General features: G+C 33.8%; 3 protein-coding genes across 3 annotated transcripts; 1 reads left to right on the top strand and 2 right to left on the bottom strand.

Moving 5' to 3' along the window:
• Positions 1-81: 81 nt before the first annotated feature.
• LOC145725773 (uncharacterized) lies at positions 82-9,391 on the bottom strand. Its single transcript, XM_081974653.1, has 21 exons — positions 9,238-9,391; positions 9,048-9,179; positions 8,845-8,994; positions 8,660-8,792; positions 6,000-6,194; positions 5,749-5,945; positions 5,305-5,697; positions 5,120-5,249; positions 4,948-5,068; positions 4,695-4,888; positions 3,838-3,869; positions 3,647-3,778; positions 3,434-3,583; positions 3,249-3,381; positions 1,494-1,688; positions 1,241-1,437; positions 1,010-1,187; positions 794-957; positions 607-736; positions 435-555; positions 82-370 (listed from the first exon to the last, which is right to left on the bottom strand). Exons 1-21 carry the CDS (start codon positions 9,298-9,300, stop codon positions 172-174), a joined length of 3,339 nt encoding a protein of 1,112 aa, XP_081830779.1. The 5' UTR covers positions 9,301-9,391; the 3' UTR covers positions 82-171.
• Positions 9,392-11,931: 2,540 nt separating this feature from the next.
• insb (insensible) lies at positions 11,932-19,581 on the top strand. Its single transcript, XM_081990800.1, has 3 exons — positions 11,932-12,157; positions 17,022-17,167; positions 17,229-19,581. The coding sequence occupies exons 1-3, from the start codon at positions 12,089-12,091 to the stop codon at positions 17,308-17,310; spliced, it is 297 nt and encodes a 98-aa protein (XP_081846926.1). The 5' UTR covers positions 11,932-12,088; the 3' UTR covers positions 17,311-19,581.
• LOC145736353 (DNA damage-regulated autophagy modulator protein 2-like) lies at positions 12,479-16,117 on the bottom strand. The gene is made up of 5 exons (XM_081990741.1): positions 15,875-16,117; positions 14,170-14,294; positions 13,890-14,113; positions 12,834-12,972; positions 12,479-12,778 (listed from the first exon to the last, which is right to left on the bottom strand). The coding sequence occupies exons 1-5, from the start codon at positions 15,940-15,942 to the stop codon at positions 12,579-12,581; spliced, it is 756 nt and encodes a 251-aa protein (XP_081846867.1). The 5' UTR covers positions 15,943-16,117; the 3' UTR covers positions 12,479-12,578.
• Positions 19,582-20,847: the final 1,266 nt, after the last annotated feature.

Raw genomic sequence — 20,847 nt, 5'->3', positions numbered from 1 at the left:
TGTTTGCCCTGAGTGCGTTCCGAGTGTTAAAATTGGAAAGACTGGTTTAAAGATTCAAAAATCAGCGGACAAACCACAAAAGTGCTTTAAGTAAATGTTCATCATCTGAACTGTATTTATTTTGAAGCAGGCAAGAATAACACTCCGTCAAATACATAAACAATCAACTATTTAGTATGTAGTCCAAGTTGTGGTAGAATCATTATAAGTCTCCCAAAGTGATAGGTAAAAGCTCCAATCGTCTTGTTTTGGGTTAACTTGTTGAGAAATCGACTCATTAATTGCCAAGTAGTTAACATCTGATGAATTTGGATCTATTTCAGGCCACAGGGTATAATTTAAAGATGCGGATTCTTCAGGTGTAGGGTTTCTAAAAAACATACCAATATTAAATAAAAGTGTAAGTAAAGCAGTTAATAACACTTAGTAGTTACCCGAATTTGGCAAAGTTCGACCATAATGAAACTATAGTGTTGGCTACTTGTAAATCAGTTTCAGTGTAATTCAGTGAGTCGAAATAGAACAAATAGAATACTTCTTCAGCGTGGCCAGCACCTACAGAAAGGAACTTCAATGCTTTGGTATTTATAATATACCTATACAAACCTTCGTAAGTTCTGTTACTATTCGAAGCATTTCCTTGATAACCAAATTCATAATAATACACAGTGGTGTAGTTTGCCATAGCTTCTGCTGATTTTCTGATTGGTCTGTTGAATTGATCCGCAGAAATAAACTGTTAAAATTATGGAATTATCAGTACTCAACACTAAAATATTACTAAAACTCATACATTAATCAAGCGTTGCCTATCATATGAAATTAATTCATATTCAAAAAAGTTATGTTTGATTTTATTTCCGGCTGAATATCTGTTGAGGGTTTCCTGAGTTAAAGACCAAGGAGTTAGCGTGGAAACAGCAACGTCGTAGTTGGTTAAATAAAAGTCCAGGTAAACTAAAAGATGGTTTTTTAGAATTAATAAAATCAAAGTGTTTTCAGGTCTTACGTGGAACATCGCCAGCGAATAGAGCTTCCTGACTATTAAAACCTAACAAAATGGGTACTCTATTGAAATTCCCGTTAGTTAAAGCCTCATCGCTGTCGTTAACATACACTGCATCCTCTATATCAGGTTCCAAAGTGGGGGCAAATGGAAAACCTCTCAAACCGTTCTCAAGAAACACCTTAAAACTGTTTCATCCGTTTTATGTAAACAAAGTTAGTGCAAAGACATTACCGTCCATCCAGCACGATTGCCTATCCTAATCAGCGTCTCTACTTCCACCTCCCGAAGATTCTCCACCAATAAGGTGGTGTTTGAAGAGTACGAAAGTAAGTTTCTAGCAGTCAGTTGCGCAATTCTTGATGCTCTAGTGTTTAAAGCCCACAAGTTTAACGTAGTGCCACTATCCATTATAGCTTTGTGGAACAAGCCTGCAACCCAGCAAATTTTATTTTGAATATACAGAGTTGTAATGATGAGTTGGTACCTGTTGCAGCAGAGCTTTGTACTAAAATATGGACCGACGCTGCGCCGGCACTTTCACCAAAAATAGTCACGTTATTCGGGTCTCCTCCAAAATAAGCAATGTTATTTTGAACCCATTTGAGGGCCTTGATCTGGTCCTTAATGCCAAAATTACCTGGTAAGGCTTCGTCTTCGTTACTTAAAAATCCTAGGACTCCTATTGAAAAATGAATCAATAAGTACGAAAGAGAAAACTCTGAGATTTTTTGATCCGCTGTGTCGCGCGTATATAATATATTTACCTCAAAAGTTACAGAATACACCACAAAGTTAATTATTGCACTGCAAGAGTGTAGTAACTGTGAAAAATTAATTCTACTGATGAAGTGGAATTTCAGCAATATGTGAATGAGCACAAAATTCATTGCCACACTAGTCTGGAGTACGGTACGAAATGGAATACGAAGTTTTCCAGAAATGGTGTACCGACAAAAAAGTGAAAAAGATTAGCGATGAATTGATCGCCTATTTCGTCGGCAATTTCAAAGGTAAGAAGCCTCTTCCTCCCTGTGGTGCTATTACTCCACGTGAAAACCGACCAATATCCGAGATGAAATGGCTTGACCAAAAGTTTAGCGTGATGATATCGAAAGTGAACCTTCGAATCATACTTTTCTAGTTCAAAAATTGGGTTTTTATCATTGATTTTCAAATCTAAAATGTAGTTTTGTAGTGCCTGATGTTTTTCAATTATTAGTCACAGATTGTTCTGACTAAAATGGCAACAAATGACATAGCAAAAGCAAAGCAAAAAGGGGTTATACATGGTCGTTACAATTCCAGATGAACAAAACGCACTTTTCCAGAAGATTTGTGCTTTTTGGACGAGACCAAGAATATTTAAACAAATACCTCTCATTGCGGCTTCTAATAAATGACCAGCAACAGGGTATTTTTATATTACAAAAATGGCAAGTGCACCTCACAACTGATTGGAATCTATTCCATCGGAAAGATCAAATAGCATTTTTCTTTAAATCATCAAGGTAGATGAAAGTCTTGGCAGAAGGGTATATTGAAGAATCTATCGAAAATAAAATTTGCTTGGCTAAGAGAAGCGTTGGGGGTGTGTTGGTGTTGGAAAGAAGATCGAGATCCAGGATTCTACATAAGGCTGCTCCAAATCGATCGTACCATCAATTTTGCTAGGATCTTCATGTGGTTTGCTCCAGTTCTTAAAATCAAATATAAACTTCTGCATTTCGCAAAATTAACATGACAACCGATCAAGTGAGACTTCCCCCTTAATTAGATATTATCTGACTGTTAAATTAGTATGAATAACTTGAAAGCTAGGAAAACTTATTTCTATCAAATCATTTTGTTTAAATACCTATTACGCCAAATAAAAAAAAATACGTTACAAACGATAATTGTTCTGTTTATGTAAACATTATGTCACTAAGCTTTGAAAACACAAAGGAAAACGACGATAATAATCAATACTGTTAACTTGTAAATGAAAAGCTAATATTAACAAGTTATGAAATTAGTGAACCTAAACGAGAGTGTTTATAAAGGATATTTAGATTTCCTTGAAACGGATGTTAAATAGTAACTTTCTAACAATTAGTAATCAAACTAAATTTTTGAGATAAGCACATGTGAAACATTCTATTATTATACTATAGTCTTTGTTTTATAAAATTAGTTTCAAATAGAACAAATTTAGTTTCATTCAAACAAATTTCAGTATTTTAATCGGCAAGAAACTTACCCAATCGATAGTTGAAAGTGACAAACACCAAACCAGAATCAATAAAGTTGTCAGGTGTATAAGCACTACTGTTTCCATTAATAAAAGCTCCACCATATATCCACACCAACACAGGAAGATTGCTAGCATTTAGCTGCAAAATTACCAACTCAATCAATCAAGTAACAATTATTATTTCTACGCACATCTGGTGTATAAACATTAATATAGAGACAATCCTCATCCCCAGAAATACTTCCAGTGGCCGTAATATCTAAGGATGAAAGTTGGATGCACGCATTTCTGTACTGAGTGGCATCCCACGTACCATTCCATTTAGAAACGTTTCGAGGGCTCTAACAATCTATATAGATAGTTGAATCAAGTTAAATCTTTGTAATGTTATACACTAAACTTACCGCAAATCTTAAATCTCCTATTGGAGGTGCAGCAAATGGAATTCCTTTAAAACTGTAGTATGAAGTGTTTCGACGCAGTGTAGTTTCGATTTGCCCAATGATGTCACCATCTTCCACCGTTACTTCTACTTCCTAAGATATAAAACTCTAGTAAATTGTTTTCTTCTCGTAAAGTATACTGATGGGAATACCTCGGACAAAATACCGTGAAGGGATATTAATACTAAAGTCCATATACGCCAATGAAACCTCATTTTAAGCTTAAATGGACGTCACTTTCTGCTGTCTACAATACCTACATAATGTACTAAAGAAAAAAAACTGTTTTTTTATATATGGGTAGATAATACAAACATTATTTGTCGGAGGATTATTATACGAAAGATATTATTAAACATATTTGAACTTGGTTGGTTTATGAGTGAAGACCTGTTATAAACGTACTAATACCTAATACTAATAACAATCTTTTTAACTCTGACAATAGATATTTTTTTATTAAGAGTAGTTAAGGTGATAATATTTTATTTTTACAAAATCGTGCAAAAAAAATGTACTTTTTGCATAAATAACTATTACACGTTTATGTTTTTTTTAACGTTTTTATAAGATGATAATGTAAGGGAGCAACAAAGTTTAATTTATTGTTATTTTATATTAACTTATAAGTACATCAATGGAACATTCAATGTTGGAACATCATATATTTTGAATATGCATTCTGTGCTATGTGGGATTGTCAGTTATGTCTGGTCAGAGCCAATAAATTGTATTTTCTTATTTTGTCTGTAAAATCTATATTTTGAAGAAAAATTGTGGGTCTATTGTCCTTGTCTCTCTATGTATTGTAGATTCATAACGAAACCACTTTGGACCGTAGTTTATATAGCAAATTTGGCTTATTTTCTGATGCAGGATGCCCTTAAATATGACGCACTTAACGTAAAACACCTTGTATAATACATGTTTTAAAATTTGAAAATACTATCTCTCTATTTTTTAGCAATTTTTTTTATTTTTCCTTCAAATAAACAATCCAGTATTTAGTATGTGGTCCAAGTGGTAGTAGAATCATTATAAGACTCCCAAAGTGATACGTAAAAGCTCCAATCGTCTTGTTTTGGGTTAACTTGTTGAGAAATCGACTCATTAATTGCCAAGTAATTGACGTCTGATGAATTTGGATTTAGTTCAGGCCACAGGGTATAATTTAGGGCTGCGGATTCTTCAGGTGTAGGATTTCTAAAAAAATCACATTAATATTAAATAAATAACACATAAGAATTAGGTTAGATAATTACCCGAATTTGGCAAAATTTGTCCATAATAAAACCATAGTGTCGGATACTTGTAAATCAGTTTCAGTGTAATTCAGTGAGTCGTAGTAGAACAGATAGTCTAATTCTTCAGCATGACCAACACCTAGAAAAGTACTTTAATGTTTCGGTACTAGTCAAATATAAATATACAAACCTTCGTAGGTTCTATCACTACTGGAAACATTTCCCTGATACCCAAATTCGTAATAATACACAGTGGTATAGTTTGCCATAGTTACCGCCGATTTCCTGATTGGTCTGTTGAACTGATCCGCAGAAATAAACTGTAAATGAAATTATAATAATTACTCAACACTAAAATACTACTTATATTCATACATTAATCAAGCGTTGCCTGTCATATGCAATTGACTCAAGTTCAAAAAAATTGTATTTAACTTTGATTCCAGCTACATTTCTACTGAGAACCTTTTGAGTTAGAGTCCAAGGAGTTAGCATGGAAACAGCAATGTCGTAGTTGTTTAAATAAAAGTCCAGGTAAACTGAAATATAGTTTTTTAAAATTAACTCAATCAAAATGTTTAAGCTCTTACATGGAACTTCGCTAGCAACTACAGCTTCCTGACTATTAAAACCTAACAAAATAGGTACTCTATTGAAATTCCCTTCACTTAAAGCTTCATCGCTATCGTTGACATAAACAGCATCCTCTGTAGCAGGTTCCAAGGTGGGAGAAAATGGTAAACCTCTCAAACCATTTTCAAGATACACCTAAAATTATTTCATTCGATTTATGTAAACAAAGTAGTGCAAAAACATTACCGCCCATCCAGCACGCCAGCCTTTCTTAACTAACGTTTCTACATCCACGTCACGAAGATTCTCCACTAACAACGTGGTGTTTGAAGAGTACGAAAACAAGTTTGTAGCGGTCAGTTGCGTAATTGTTGATGCTCTAGTGTTTAAAGCCCACAAGTTTAACGTAGTGCCACTATCCATTATTGCTTTTTGGAACAAGCCTACAACTCAGCAAATTTTATTTGGAACATGGAGTTGTAATCATTAGTTCGCACCTGCTGCAGCAGAGCTTTGTACTAAAATATGGACCGACACTGCCCCAGCACTTTCACCAAAAATAGTCACGTTATTCGGGTCTCCTCCAAAATAAGCGATGTTATTCTGAATCCATTTGAGGGCCTTGACTTGGTCCTTAATGCCAAAATTACCAGGTAAGACTTCGTCTTCGTTACTTAGAAATCCTAAGACTCCTATTGAAAAATGACCCAAAAAGTAATAAAAAGTTTACAAAAAGATTTATCGAATTAATAGTAACGTAACTAGTGCTGTAATAGTTATTTACATTACTAGTGGGGTATGAGCATTTTTATAGTCACGAGTGGGAGTGTTGCCACGACGAGGTCGTAGACCGAGTTGTGGTGATCACACGAGTACGTTAATTTGCCATACCCCACGGGTGATGTACAACATTTTATCTACGACCATCAGAAGCAGCGTAAAGTAAGAAAAAAATTCATACTTTGTGCAATGTGAACTATTTAGGAACGTCTCGTATATGCTTGCTACGGGTAGTTATTTGTTACCCTTAAATTTTGTCATCTACGCTGTACTGTTTTGGTGTTGTTGCTATGGTGGCCATTTGTTTCCACATATTACTTAAGCGACAATTTAACAGTGTCAGTCACAAATTTTTAAAAGTGCATTTCGTTATGAACATGTCTGAAGAACTTCCGTCAGATATTGAAGAAGCTGCCGCAAACGTGGTATCTGGCTTGTTGCCTGCCAAGTCAAAGGAGAAATATGAAAAAATGTATCAAAGTTATGTTTAAATTCAATAAACAATTACAGCAGAAATTTTCATTTAAAGTTGTTTTATCGCACTAGTGCGATAAAATCGATTATTATCGCACTAGTGCGGTAAAATCGCTCATTACGTAACTCAAAATGAGCTATGTAATGAATGATTACCATGCTAGGAGTAGATAAAAAGCATTATGTACACGAAATAAATGAAAATTCCATGACACCATTCTAGCGCACTTTTTTTGTTTCTATCTGGTATATATTAGATAGAATATTTAGAAACACACCGGAAGATAAACTAAACCGGAATGAAACGTGCAGACACGAATACCAAAAACAACCAGAAAAGAATGTCACAGGAGGAGTCGGATAGAGTACTGGAAATAGATCAGAATCAACACTGCAGAAAGAGTCCTAGACGAAAACACAGAACAAAGAAGAAAATGACAAAATGACATGACAAAGAATGCCAAAATATAAATGCTGCTGTGTCCAAGTGATAGAAACATCCAAAGATACAACGACCTTAGAACGGAGACAAGAAGGGTGATAAGAAGGAAAAAAGAGAAGCTTACAAATAAAACAATAGAGATATTGTAGAAAGGGAGGCAGGATCAACAAACAGCCGAAACTTTTTCAAACAAGTAAAAAAGATAAGGAAAGGTTACATACCAAGAAACAACATTTTACGAAACAATAACTGGAACAAAAGAAGTATTCATTGAAAACCTACCAAACAAAGATGCACAACACGGAGAATGTATACCAAAAGGGCGAAGAAGTATGTACAAGGACTCACACGCTAGAGGAGTCTTCTTTTTCTTCTTATCAGCATGTTCTCATCTACCCATAGCAGCCCTCATCCAGTTTTTCCGGGCAGTCTTCTGGATCTGCCAACTTTCTTTTGCACCAAGCTGTTAATTTGTATGTCCATCTCACTGTCTTGCAATATGGCGAACCAATCTCCATTCTAGCTGCGCCACTCGATTAGCGCCATTAGAGGAATAACCTCGTTAAATATAACAGGCAAGGTGCTATCAAATATACTAAGAGGACTCATATCCTCATATGCAAAAGACAACTTAGGGGACTACCAACGCGGGTTCTGGTACAAGAGATTAACAACAGATGAAACAGTCACCATAAGGTATGCGATAGCATCACCAGGGAAAGTATCTGGCAAGTGTTGGAAAATATATGGGTACCAGAAAAGATCATAAAGTTAACCAAAATATGAGTAGAAAACTCTAAAGTCAAAGTTACGATAGGAAAAAACAACATTGAAACATTCTCCATTACTGGACATGACAATCAAAGAAACGAGTATTGGTGTGGAAATATTTACAAATAACGGCTCAGACATAATATGATCAGACATTGACACTGTAGAAAACAGTACGATTACAACAAAAGAAATGTTCTTGAACATAGAGAAGGAGACTAAGAAAGTTGATGATCATTATTATTATGTACGGTTCGGAATAATGATGAAGCAGAATCGTACTATTATTAAGAAGCTTTGAACGAAAGATGTTGCAGAAATTCTTTAGGCCTATAGTAGATGAGAGAAGAAGATGCTCCATGTACAGAGATCGCCAAGATAAGAGAGATGGGTGGAAAACCCAGTGAAAAACAGACCTTTAGGAAGACCTTGGTTTGATAGAACAATATCGGAGAGGATGTAAAAGTTTTGAGAATGTTGCGCTGGATAGGAATAGGTGGAGACAGCTGTCGTAGATAATTTAAAGTACACATCGCCGGACATATCAATATATCCATCAGTTCCACAATTCTTGAACGTTCAACTCGGTCGATCGAGTGCTTTTAAATACACTTGTACACAGATTTAGAAAAATTTAGTTTTTACTTGTTAACTAGCAAGTATCAGAATTTTAATTAACAAAAAACATACCCAATCGATAATTGAAAGCCACAAATACCAAACCAGCATCAATAAAGTTGTCAGGTGAATAAGAACTGCTGTTTCCAGCAACAAAAGCTCCACCATATATCCACACTAACACAGGAAGATTGGTAGCGTTCAGCTACAAAATTATTAACTCAACCAACCTCACAAGATTTACTATTTCTACGTACATTTGGAGTATAAACATTAATATAGAGACAATCCTCATCTCCATAAAGACTTCCAGTGGCCAAAATATCTTCGGATGAAAGTTGGACGCATGCATTTCGGTACTGAGTGGCATCCCACGTACCATTCCATTTAGAAACGTTTTGAGGGCTCTAAAAATGTATGTCCAGTTAAATTTGTTTGTAAGGTTTTCCAATAAACTTACCGCAAATCTTAAATCTCCTATTGGAGGTTCAGCAAATGGAATTCCTTTAAAACTGTAGTAAGAAGTGTTTTTACGCACAGTAGTTTCGACTTGTCCTATAATGTCACCATCTTCCACCGTTACTTGTACTTCCTAAGCAGTAAAACTCTAGTAATTTCTGTTTGTTTCTCCTAAAATATACCGGTAATACCTCGGACAAAATAGCATGTAATTGTGTTATTAATACTAAAGTCCATATACTCCAGTGAAACATCTTTTGCACTTAGATGGATGTTACCTTTTGCTGTTTTACAGTACAGCATGTACTAAAGAAGAAACTAAATTTATATGATCCAGTTCAAAAATTATTTGTCGGAGGATTAATATGCGTAAGATATTCTTAAACATATTTGAACTTCGAGTCTGTTCGTTAGTAGCCGAATATGTTTTAAACGTTTTCAAACGTATCTGATAATAATAACTATCTAAACTTTTTTTCTAATAATGGGTATTTTAGTACTTACGAGTGTATTACTAATCTACACTTTTGGCTAATATTTTGATGCACTAACAGATTAAATATACCGCATCGTGAAACACCCTGTATATAACACATAATCATCATTTTGGCTAGACTCGTAAAAATGCTCCGTAATCAGTATAACAATTTGAATTGTTGGTTAATACACCTAAACCATATGTTTGTTTTGTTTTGGAAAATACGAATGCGTTATTGTTATCCACATACAAAGCAAATCTCCTCAAATTTGTATCTGTATAAACAGTTTATAATTAAGTACATAAAATTAATTCACTTTTTATGTACGGTCTAAACATGCGTGAGTGAATAGGTATACATTGCACATTATTATAATGTTATTATTACACACAATTACATAAGCATTAATTCAATTTTCAATGGGGAGTTTAACTTGATCGGTTGCCATGTTAAGTTTGCAATATTACTTATTTTAACCAAAGCTTCTAACGGTTTGTGTTTTATTAAATATACAAAATTGTGGAGTACATTTGTTAAAAAAATCGTATATTTTTTCTATAAAAACGCAGTATAATAAGTCAAATCTCAACAATTTTCGAGATATTAATGTTATCTTTTGATGTTTTAATGTACTTTTTTCATGGAACATCACCTGAGCCAAGCAAATAAATGTTGTTTAACAAAGAAGTGCAACAAGTAAGAACTGATATACGTCACATTTGATATCAAATTGTTTTATCATTGTTATTCGGGTTTATTTAAGTGAAACACAATGAAGAGAAATTTAAAAAAAATTGTGTTTATGTACAGAAACGGAACAGAAGTGAAGAAACAAGAGAAAAAATAACAAAAAACACTAACCAGAACTAAAAATAATAAAATATACGGAACACAACACAATAATATGAGTTAGTTTCAGTTTGACTCTTTACTATAATATAATATATATGTTTAAATTTTGTGGAGTTTAGAATGAGGTTTCCCATAACGCACTGAAGAGCTTGATTGGCGCTATTTTTACTACACCCTGTATATAAAACCCGATCTGATTTATGTATAATACTATAACTTATTTATATGTTTAACTCACCCTGTACAGAACCGTACCTTGCAGATGGTACACGCAAGGTGAGGAAATCCCCTCAGTTCGTTGACAGCGGGCAGCGGGTGTGTTGTGCCCGTGCCGGCTGTTTCTCCCGATATTTTTAAGTTCACCCCTAAAATTTTAGATCGAAAATACCGGGGTTATTTTGAAAATAATGCGCATTTTTTTCGTAATCGTATTGGTACAAATGGATACAAATAGTTCCCTCCTGCACTTGCAGAGTAACAGAACTGGTTGACAGTGGCAAGTTTCTGTCACATTATCGTGATATTTTCCTTTTCTCATTTGAATCATACGCCCTCTGGAAGGCAACCTGAAACACTTCCACAGGAACGCCTTTTAAGAACATTTGAATTGACATCTACTTCCGGTTAAACCGGAAGTGACTGAACCGAAGTTTCCGCTTGCCCAACTCTAGGCGTAACTATGCGCAATAGCTGTTTTACAATGTTGCCAAGAGCATCAAAAAACATTTAGTAGTAAGTTAGTTGTCATCCTGCTGCTGATGGTTATTTCCTTGAAACTAACTGTATTAGCTTATTATATTAAGATATTTTTTATTATGCTATAATTCACATTCAAAATCACAAAGTGACAACAGGACATACTATTACTTTGTCCTTCCGTACAAAGCAATCTCTTACCATTTATTGATCAATAACTTACTACGTCATACTGGCGGCATTTTTAAATAATGTAGTTTTTCAATATATTTTTTTGACTGAGAGGCTTTTCAAGAATAATAAAAGTGTGATCTTTTGTAGATATTTTTCTTAAATAAAAGACTCTCCTAATACCTACTAAACTATTAAGTAAATAGCCATCAATATAGTAATATTACTTGTTTGTCAGTTTAAACAAAATGGTACCACCAGCAACTTTTATGAAGAACACCCTGTACATCATAAAACCAAAGTAGTCAAGTTGAGCAGCTGTCCACCGACAGCTGCTTGATCCATTTCAGTAAAGCGGCAAACTGGGTCTCACAATTTCCATTCGGTTAACCTGTCGATTTCCCATGCCGCTTTAGTAAAACGAGTGCCTGTTTAAACACCTTCAGCTGCACCGGATCTATAGTCCGTTTACTCTAAATGATTTAAAATCAAAACAATTTTCGTGCTTAATTGCAAGCTCATTTCAATGTTTTAGGTTTACTCCAAACCTGACGGACTAATTATTGTAAGACAATTTTTGCTTAAACAGAACAAGGTGGTTAAATTTAGGGGTGGTTTACTGATGAACAGTATTTCAGTACACACTATAGAGCGTACTCTCCCCCACGGCATGTGTGTTATTCTGAGGGCACATGTCGGGTGACCGGCACATTTTGGGGTGGCTGCAGTTCGTGATATGATTAGATTTTTACCTTAAATTTTCACTTGTTTTAATAACGTTTTAGTGGTGTAAACCTGGTGTATTTAGTTCGAGAGTGTGGAAACTTGTTTCTAGAAAAAAAAAATGAAAAATCAAAAAGGAAGTAACCAATCCAGGATTGCAGGAAAAAGGGGTGTTAGGCACCATAACAGGGTATGATATAGAATTATTATAAAAAAGCAAATTTATGATTTCTTAGTAATTCTTATTGTTAATAAGTAGAATAGTAATTGATATTTAAAAAAGTAACACAAAAAATGTATTTATTTGTCAGCTTTGCTGCTGAAGAAGAACTAAATCAACTCCGAAACGTTACACGTCAAAATGTATGACTTAAATGCTGTTTTATTAATAAAATAGCTTTTTAAATTGAACGTCAAATATAATTGATATTTCCTTTATTACCCTAGTGAAATAAAGCCTTGCTATAGATATCTCAGTCAGTAAAGTAAGTATGTTTATAAAAAAAAACAGTTTTTGTAACAATGTTAATAATACAATAATTTATTTATTATTATTAATAGTTTAACTAGAATTTTGTATAATCCAATTTTGCACATATACACTTTTCTTATTAGTCACCTACACTGTTCTGTGTACTTTTACGTTCATCTAGCACCACTTCAATTGGTTTAACAATAATAGATTTAAACTCTGTATAAAATAACCCAATATAAACCATTATGCATCCTGCGCAGGTCCATTCTGCGTGTGTGCTTATTTGGTGCGCATGGTAGCCGCCGTCTTCTACTTTCCATTTAGTTAGATCGTCTCCTGCAAAATTGTATTCATTTTATTTGGGTTTTTTTGCAAGAAAAAGAAAGTTTACCTTCAAAAGCGTCGTAGGCAACAATCGCTGATGTCATACAAACTAAGAATGATATCACGGCAAGTATGGACAGAATCATCCTTAGCATTGTGGTTTTGCGTTGGCCAATCACGGGCGATATTTTTACGTACAGATATGACTGAAATAAAAATTTCTTATGTTAGTTTCAAAAATGTGACCTTTCCATATTTTTTTTGTACCATTTTCTTTAAAACAACTTAAAATTGATCAGTTGACAGTTTGACACAAATTTTCGACTTTTTTGTAGTTTTGTTTAACAGAAAAAGTGGTATTTAGTATTTTGGATTAAAATCACAGAGATATGGCAACGTGGCGTAACCACGGCAATGACGAATGTTTCTTCAAATTTGTGTCAGTTCAGTGTTGGGAAAAATTCCTCACCTATGGGGAATTCGAACCACATTTGGATATTTAACTTAAAAGCAATACAATTACCGCCATTTGCACCGTCGACTTTCAAGCCCAGCTTAAGTTAAGCATAGTACAGACTGTGACTTTTTTCAAGTGTATCCTACACAGACTGAACCACACTTAACTTAAGCAAATACTACTGCAAATATAGCTTCAGAAGTTCAATTTTGACAAGTAACGCGTACATTTTTAACAAATTACTGTCACAATGGTGGTGCCAAAAGCACTATAGTTATACTTAATTCAGTTGTAAATCATATTAAATGCTTGTTTATAGCTTCATGAGCAGAAATTAATAATCGTGACGTGTATCTGTTTGTTTTAATCATATTTCAATGTGTCATAAATTTGCAAACTGTCAAATACTATTCTATGGAGCTATAAAATTAGTAGGAATATTCTAATCACAAAATTAATTTTGCAAGTAATCTAGTCAACGAATTCAGTCAGAGAGCTGTTTTATTTTAAGTTTTTAATGTTTCTCTGTTTGTTATACAGTTTTCTATGGTCGGTTTTTCTTTTACCACGTTTGCGTCTTTGAAAGTAATTATTTTACTTTGGACCCTGGATTACTTTACCAACATTGAATATGTTTTGAACTTAAGCAGCTATTATTCATCAAACCTGTAAACATAGATGTGAAGCTCCTCCACCAAAAGTGAGAATCGCTGCAAACCAATGAAATATGAAAGCATTCGTCTCCTGAAAGTTTGCCACCAAATTCATGCCGGTACTAGCTAAAAGTCCTAGAACCAGAGCAGTTCTGTTCAAATTATACTTTTCTTCTATGTGGTGTTTATGGAATATCTCCTCAACTTGAAGGTATTTCAAGTAAAGAGCCAAGGCGACTGAAAGCAAAAATTGACAGACACAAAAAAAAACAAAATTTAATTAAAATTTTTACCTAAAACCGAAGCAACATTAAGACCTTGTCCAAATATGCAACTTTCAGGCGGATACGTGCCTGTGTCACTAATGTAAGGTAAAAAATATGTCACGTGTTCATATTTGAAGTAAGCTAAATAAAATCTGAAATTTAAATAAAATCTTTATTAATTCAAAAACACAAAAGTTAATCACAAATGATATTCAAAATTTATTTTATTTATTTATCGGTTATCAAAAAAAAACAAGAATTTTTATTTTATTTTTATAAATTGCAAATTTTATCCCAAAGTACTATTTTCATGGACAGTTGGCTTGAATGCAAATTATTATAAATTAATATACCTATATTATTAAAAGTACTATAAAATATGTAAAAATGCCAGTAAAAAAGTTATAAAATAAAACGTAATTCATGCAACGAAAATGAATCTATAATTTTTAACAATTTGAGTTTAATTGGCACTATTATATGAACAATGAGAATTTACAAGTAAATGAAACATTTTCTGGTAATAATTGATTTTAACAAAAAAATTCAGGCATTTGGGCCCATGTTGGGACCTTTTTAGCAGTTTTTTCACAGCTAAACTAGTAAACATCTGCCTTTTCCAAGTCGTCTTGGAAAGTTTTTTGTACTTTAGCTCCTTTGTCTGTGCTACTTCTTTCAACACTTTCTAGTTTTTAGTGCAAGTTCATTAGTTTAATTTTGAAGGTCTTAATTAAATATTGCCTCTCCAGTGTTTTCAGTGACTTTTTATCTTCTAGAATACTTGGTACAACCTCCAAACCTAACAGATCTAACTGTTCTTGGTTGATTATTAAAGAAACTTTTGTTTCCGTCCTAGAATTGGTTTTTTCAATTCTGGAACTTTCTTTTTCATTATTAATTTGCTACTTTGATTAAGTTTATAGTTAATTACATTATTTTTAACTATTAGTTCCATAGATTTTGAGTTTATGTAATATTTTGCCCCCCAATTTGCTTCAAAATCCTTCACTTTTTTCTATTTTTGATATTTTGTTTTTCTTGTAGTTGACTTGCGCTTTCAACTTTTGTGAAGTTTACTGTAAGGCATCAAATTCTTGTTTTTTTTTATTACTTAAAATTGTTTGATGGGCTTTTCATGGGCTTTCAATGGGGAACAGCACAATGACGTAATATTGTGATTTGATATCAGAAATATAGTAATAACTATAATTTGCATTATTTGGTACAGGTAATGCTATTAGGGTAGTCCAAATTGATTGTGGGATATTTAGGAAGAGCCGAAAAAAACCACTCAAATGATATTTGGCACGGATGTTCACCAATCTAGTCAATTTTCAAAGTCAAAACTTTAGTTAGGGATTTTTTTAAATTTTTTCAAAAAGTTTACCAACTTTAAATTTTTTTAAGCTGTAGAATATTCTGAGATGGCATATGTGAAAGCTCATACTTTTTCCCAAGAAAAGTTTGTCCGGACATTTCGTTTCATTTTGCATAGTTTTTCAGATAACCAGGCTAGATTATTTAAAAAAATTGAAAGAATTTCCAAATGACCACTTAAAAATGATGAACAAACCTGTAAAATTTTTCTTGTCCTGTCAACTTTTAACTCAGTTTAGGAATTAAAATACGGTTTTTTGGGGCACACACTTGGCGTTTATTTTTTATATACTCTCCACTCTTCGAGTATTCTACAATTAATTTGGATCACCCTGTATATGCTCTAGATACTTACGAGATCGAAGCAGAGCCCACAATTAAGAATATAACCATGAAAGGCAGATACACAATTAATAAATTCATGTTTTCATACTAACAACCAATAAAACAACAAAATATCACCTCACTCTTTAGTTAGACTGCTACTATTTTACTTTTATGCAGTTTTCTTTGATACAGTAAAAAATTATACACTTATCTAGAAAAGTTCGTAGCTACATTGCAACATGTTATAACTATTACAGGTAGACAGGTAGGTAATTTAACGCAAAAAATTATTTTAGTTTGGTTTGAACTTCGATCAAAATTAAAGGTAACGTCAACTATCTTTTTCCATCGTGGTTAATTATAAATATGCGTTCCTGTCCACTTGTTGTGCTTATTTAATAACGTAAAAATAGGAAAGAAATTATATGAGTTTAAACTAACGCGACTGAATAATTATCATGGTCATTACCAAGTAAATTACCATACATTTAATAATATTTAATGCTTTTTTAATTTCAGTACCATGCAAGTTACAAAATAAATTATAAGGTTTTTGTTGCAATTTTAGTACTTTTTGTATGTTTTAAACAAAATCTGAAGCGTTTTCACATATTGTTATGTAAAAATATTGGATCTTTGCTTGTATCTCAAGTTTTCACTTTACTGACCGTTTATGCTCATAAAAATTAATTTTTCTTTATGTAACTTGCAGTGTTTTGCCCCACTACTAAGCATTTCCCATAAATTAAAAAAAATAGTTTTTGTCGTTTGAAATAGAAAGTAAGTGCAAAAATATAATATTTTTAAACTTTCAATCAAAAATCTAACTTTTGGCACAAAACCAAGGTCGAAATAAAAAAAAAAAAACCTTTTCTTCAAACTGAGCTTTTTAAATATGTCCCAATTTGACAGCTCCTAGCTTGGTTATAATATAGCCCAAAACCTTTACTTTCTTCAACTTGTGGTAGTAGTCCATGTTCTCAAAGTGGAGGTAAATGAATACAAAAGGGGGGTGAAGAACACTCAGCCTTCTCCACAACCAACTTCACCCCCCCTTTTGCTTTACTTTCTTGCCTCAAGACAGAGTTTTTGTAGAAGATTGTCATGATTAAGACGCTTTTGCATTAAAAGACTGTTTTTCAATAAAGTGCAAATTTTTTTTCTATATATTTCAGGCTAAGGAACAAGATCACGTAACTGAAATGCTGAAACTATGCCTACAAAAAATTTGCGAACTGCAAGCCGAACTGGAAACCGAAGCAGATGATGCGCACGATCCAGAAGTGGAAGGTTACGCCGCTTGCGCAACTGAAACAATGAGGTAAAATTTTATTTTTTCAAATTTTTTAAAAATTGTTTCTAAACAATTTGTTGTTTTCAAGGTTCTTGTCAGCACAAGGTCTTCCTGCCGACCATCCTGTTGTCAAAGCTCTGTCCGAACGTCTGATCAGAAATAGCGACTGATACAGTTTCATAATTGCTAAATCGCATTGCAAGTTGTATTTATATAGCTCTATAGAGTTAAATTTAACCGTTGTGACATTAACAGACACTTTGATATGTTTTTTACGTCACCACAAGTATCAAGTAAGTGTCAAAGTGTTTCTTAACGTGTCAGAACTGACAAATTTAGCTCTATGGAGCTGTAAACACAACTTATATTGCAATTGCTCATCTTCATTTTATACTTTCAAGTCACTGGTGAGTCAGTTGTGACAGTTATGTCAGCTATCACGTGACGTTAGCATTGTACTAAAAAGTTTCTTAACGTCCAAACTGTTAAATTTGGCTCCATGGAGCTTTAAACACAGCTTCCAGTGTAATTCTTCACATTAGCACCTATTTCTAATTTTATAGTCGAAAGAAAAGTATAAAAGTGTTTCTTAACATCAAATTTGGCTTCATGGAGCTGTAAAGACTACTTATACGGTGTGGTTCCTCCAAGAAACATCTCTACTTGACATTCCATAATTTCCAAATAGTCCAAATTTCATTGGCTGAATTGTTTTTGATGTGCATTTATTAGTCTTTTCTTCATTCTCTTGAACTCCTGCTTAAATACCCTTGACATTTTCTACAAAAATACATTTCTGAGAATTTTCCTTTACTAATATGGAAAATGCCAAATTATCCATTCGAATTCCACGACATGACAAGAGAACCATTACAAAGGTTCAGGACGCAATTTGCAATGGTTTTCTTGTTTTATTCTGGTGATCTTGTGTGTGAATGAATTTTAATAATACGAACATTTGCGGTTACGTCCTTCATATTGAAATATTCTAGTCAGTTATTTTTTTTATATATTTATTTTAGCTGTATAGATACCTACTACTACTATCTACTTATAGTTCTTGCATGGCCAACGTATTTTACTTAGTTTCTAAGTTTTTTAAAAATATGATAACAAAAAAAGTCGGATTAGACTTTATAAGTGTCCAATGCGAATTGTCCGGGTTTTGATTTTAGTTTCCACAAGAGTTTATAAATCTTTCTGTCCCCTCCAATTGTTCAAAAATATAAAAAGTGAAGAGGTTATAGTGGAAAGAAGAGGAAGTAATTATGTAAATGTAATGTAATTAAAGTACCTAAATTATATTTTTTTAAAGCTGGAAATGGAATCTCAACTTTAGTGCATTAGGATGACTTATTTGATCACACTGAAAAAAATAGCATTTTAAATTGGTCAAACGACAGTTTATAATAAGTGACAGTGTATCCAGAGAACTTAACGTTTAAAATAAGAAAAAAAAGTTTCTGTAGACGTACGTTAAAAATGTTATGGGAAACCTCTGAAGATGGGTGTTTTTCAAAACTCTCCTCCTAAATAACAATAAACAACTAAAACATTTTCTTGACACCTACTATCATCATCCTAATCTGCGTTGATTTTCCATATTTATCTTTACTTTGTACAATATCTTAAGGTTAAGATTTAAAAATTAAGAATAGTATGTACTGGATTTTAGGTATATATTGGACATATACTAATGAGTGACTATTAGTAGGTTACACATTATTTCATGCTAGTCAATAGTAGTAGGTTCATAAGCGATAAGGCTTTCAATCTAGTCATTTTACTCTACGTTTTGTATTTTTTTAATTAAAATATGTATTATATTAACATTGTCTATAGCAACATTATCCAATAACCTTCCAAAGTAAATTAAGTGTGAAGTTATGTTATCATCATAGGTTCTGTGGTTGAAATTCTCTATTCCCTCTGCATGAGTTCGACAAGTAGAATATGAGACACAAATAAACCTCTCTCCTAGAGTTCAACCAGAAACTATTTCTACTCCAAATTCATTTCTCCACAAAACATCTTAAAAATTAAAATATTTGTGCTTCTCTATCTTCTGCCAATTTTAAAAGCTCACCAGCCTCACGAACTCTTGATGTTTCTCAGCCACGACATCTGCCTCCCACTAACACCTCTTTTTCCTTTGAGAATGAATAGTAAAAGAGGCTATTTTTCTCCACGCAATACGTGGCCCAGATAGGGAGGATGAGGGTTATTCGAGTATTCTCATGTTCCTCTCAGCTGAATACTATAAATTTAGTCTTGCTGACGTTAATGTTCAGCCCCTGCTCCACTCCAACCGCACTTTTATTAATTATGCTATTACAGAAAATTAAAGTATCATCTGTGTATCCAAATTGTCTTCAAGAGGATGCCTGTGTCTTCTAAAGGTTCCTTAAAGATTTTATCTGAGTATGTTAAATAAAAGAGGTGAGAGGACACACCCCTGACGAACTCCTCTTTGGATTTCTACTCCAGCGATCCCGTCTGAGCTTCGGCCCTCTGGCCCCCGTAGAGATACTCAATTATTCTGATATCCTTGTCCAGTTGAGTCTGAAGTAGTATTTCCATCAGATTTGTGAGGCGTACTCTGTCCAAGGCCTTTCCTCTGCTCCCATTCATTAACAGTTCCTATTGCTCCCAAGTCCATTTTTTCCTTCTTCTCAATTGAACCACTTTCCCTCTCTTCACCCTGTTTGCATTCATTTTTTCTTTTTCAACCCCCACACAAGCATCTATAATATGCTCACTCGACTCACTCCCAAACTCGCGCATATCATCCTCTTGCATCCATCTACAGTTAAACTATAAGTATTGCTTTAGGTGAGTAACTGAATTGTTTCACTCTTCCTGTCACTCTCATTAATACCCATTCCTCCGTCCCACAAATCCCAGTCTTCCACAAGTTTTCCCTCGAAACTGCGATTTCGAGAGGTAAAGTTCTTTTGCTCAATTTTACTATTACTCTATTCCCGTTTGTAACCAAGACGTTTTTTCAAAGTGCGCCAATCCTGTAAGTAGCTTCCAGAGGTTGGCTTTTTAGTGTTTCTCCTTAAATTTGAGCTCGTGGTTACAGGTGTGATCCTTCAAGCCACAAAACGTTTCTGGTCCTGTAAACAGAGTCTAAACACCATTTTTAGCCAAAATATTGGCTCTCTCATTTTCCTCTGTGTCCTCTGGTACCCAGAGCAAGGTAACTTTTACTATTTTTGCCTAGTTCATTTAGTTTGCCTAGACATTCCCGTACCATTTTAGAGCTGACTATGCTTGAGCTCAGCTCAGAATTGTAATACTCTGCTTGCAATAGCTGTTGTCAGCGCTGAACTGAGCGCATGAATTTCTGCCTGAAACATACTGAGGTATTTTCCTATTGGCTGTTCCTTCCGCATAGGTACTATTTAATGGTGTGTTTGTCCAGACGGTACTAGATTACTCCACTACTCTCTCTTGTTGCTTAACTTAGTGAAAAACGTACTTTCAAAGTTATATTTTCTGATAGTTTCATCTTTCGGGTACGTTCAGATGTGGAATACTTTTCAATAGAGGTGTCCAAACTCTCCTCTACTTGCCAATTCCCCTCCAACTTTGTTCTTAACCATTCTGCACCATCAGGTGCAAGGATATGTGAGTTGTTGCCGCTGTAAGACATATTCTCATGACTCCTCTGTTTATAGTGTTCATACATAAGCATGCCAGTA

The sequence above is a fragment of the Ips typographus genome, linkage group LG1 (genome assembly GCF_016097725.1).
Source record: "Ips typographus isolate SLU linkage group LG1, UJ_Ityp_2.0, whole genome shotgun sequence".
Lineage (NCBI taxonomy): Eukaryota > Metazoa > Arthropoda > Insecta > Coleoptera > Curculionidae > Ips > Ips typographus.
This window is presented reverse-complemented; position numbering and strand designations above follow the sequence as displayed.

What these genes read in the sequence shown, in the direction of transcription:
- LOC145725773 (XM_081974653.1), bottom strand. Translation starts at nt 9,300, where the DNA reads ATGTTTCACTGGAGTATATGGACTTTAGTATTAATAACACAATTACAT. An exon ending in GCTGGCGTGCTGGATGGGCG is followed by an intron (nt 5,698 to 5,748) that starts GTAATGTTTTTG and finishes AAATAATTTTAG; the next exon opens with GTGTATCTTGAAAATGGTTT. An exon ending in GCAATCGTGCTGGATGGACG is followed by an intron (nt 1,188 to 1,240) that starts GTAATGTCTTTG and finishes AACAGTTTTAAG; the next exon opens with GTGTTTCTTGAGAACGGTTT.
- insb (XM_081990800.1), top strand. Translation starts at nt 12,089, where the DNA reads ATGAAAAATCAAAAAGGAAGTAACCAATCCAGGATTGCAGGAAAAAGG. An exon ending in GTGTTAGGCACCATAACAGG is followed by an intron (nt 12,158 to 17,021) that starts GTATGATATAGA and finishes TATATATTTCAG; the next exon opens with GCTAAGGAACAAGATCACGT. An exon ending in TGCGCAACTGAAACAATGAG is followed by an intron (nt 17,168 to 17,228) that starts GTAAAATTTTAT and finishes GTTGTTTTCAAG; the next exon opens with GTTCTTGTCAGCACAAGGTC.
- LOC145736353 (XM_081990741.1), bottom strand. Translation starts at nt 15,942, where the DNA reads ATGAATTTATTAATTGTGTATCTGCCTTTCATGGTTATATTCTTAATT. An exon ending in GTGGGCTCTGCTTCGATCTC is followed by an intron (nt 14,295 to 15,874) that starts GTAAGTATCTAG and finishes TTTAAATTTCAG; the next exon opens with ATTTTATTTAGCTTACTTCA. An exon ending in CTTCACATCTATGTTTACAG is followed by an intron (nt 12,973 to 13,889) that starts GTTTGATGAATA and finishes TTTTTATTTCAG; the next exon opens with TCATATCTGTACGTAAAAAT.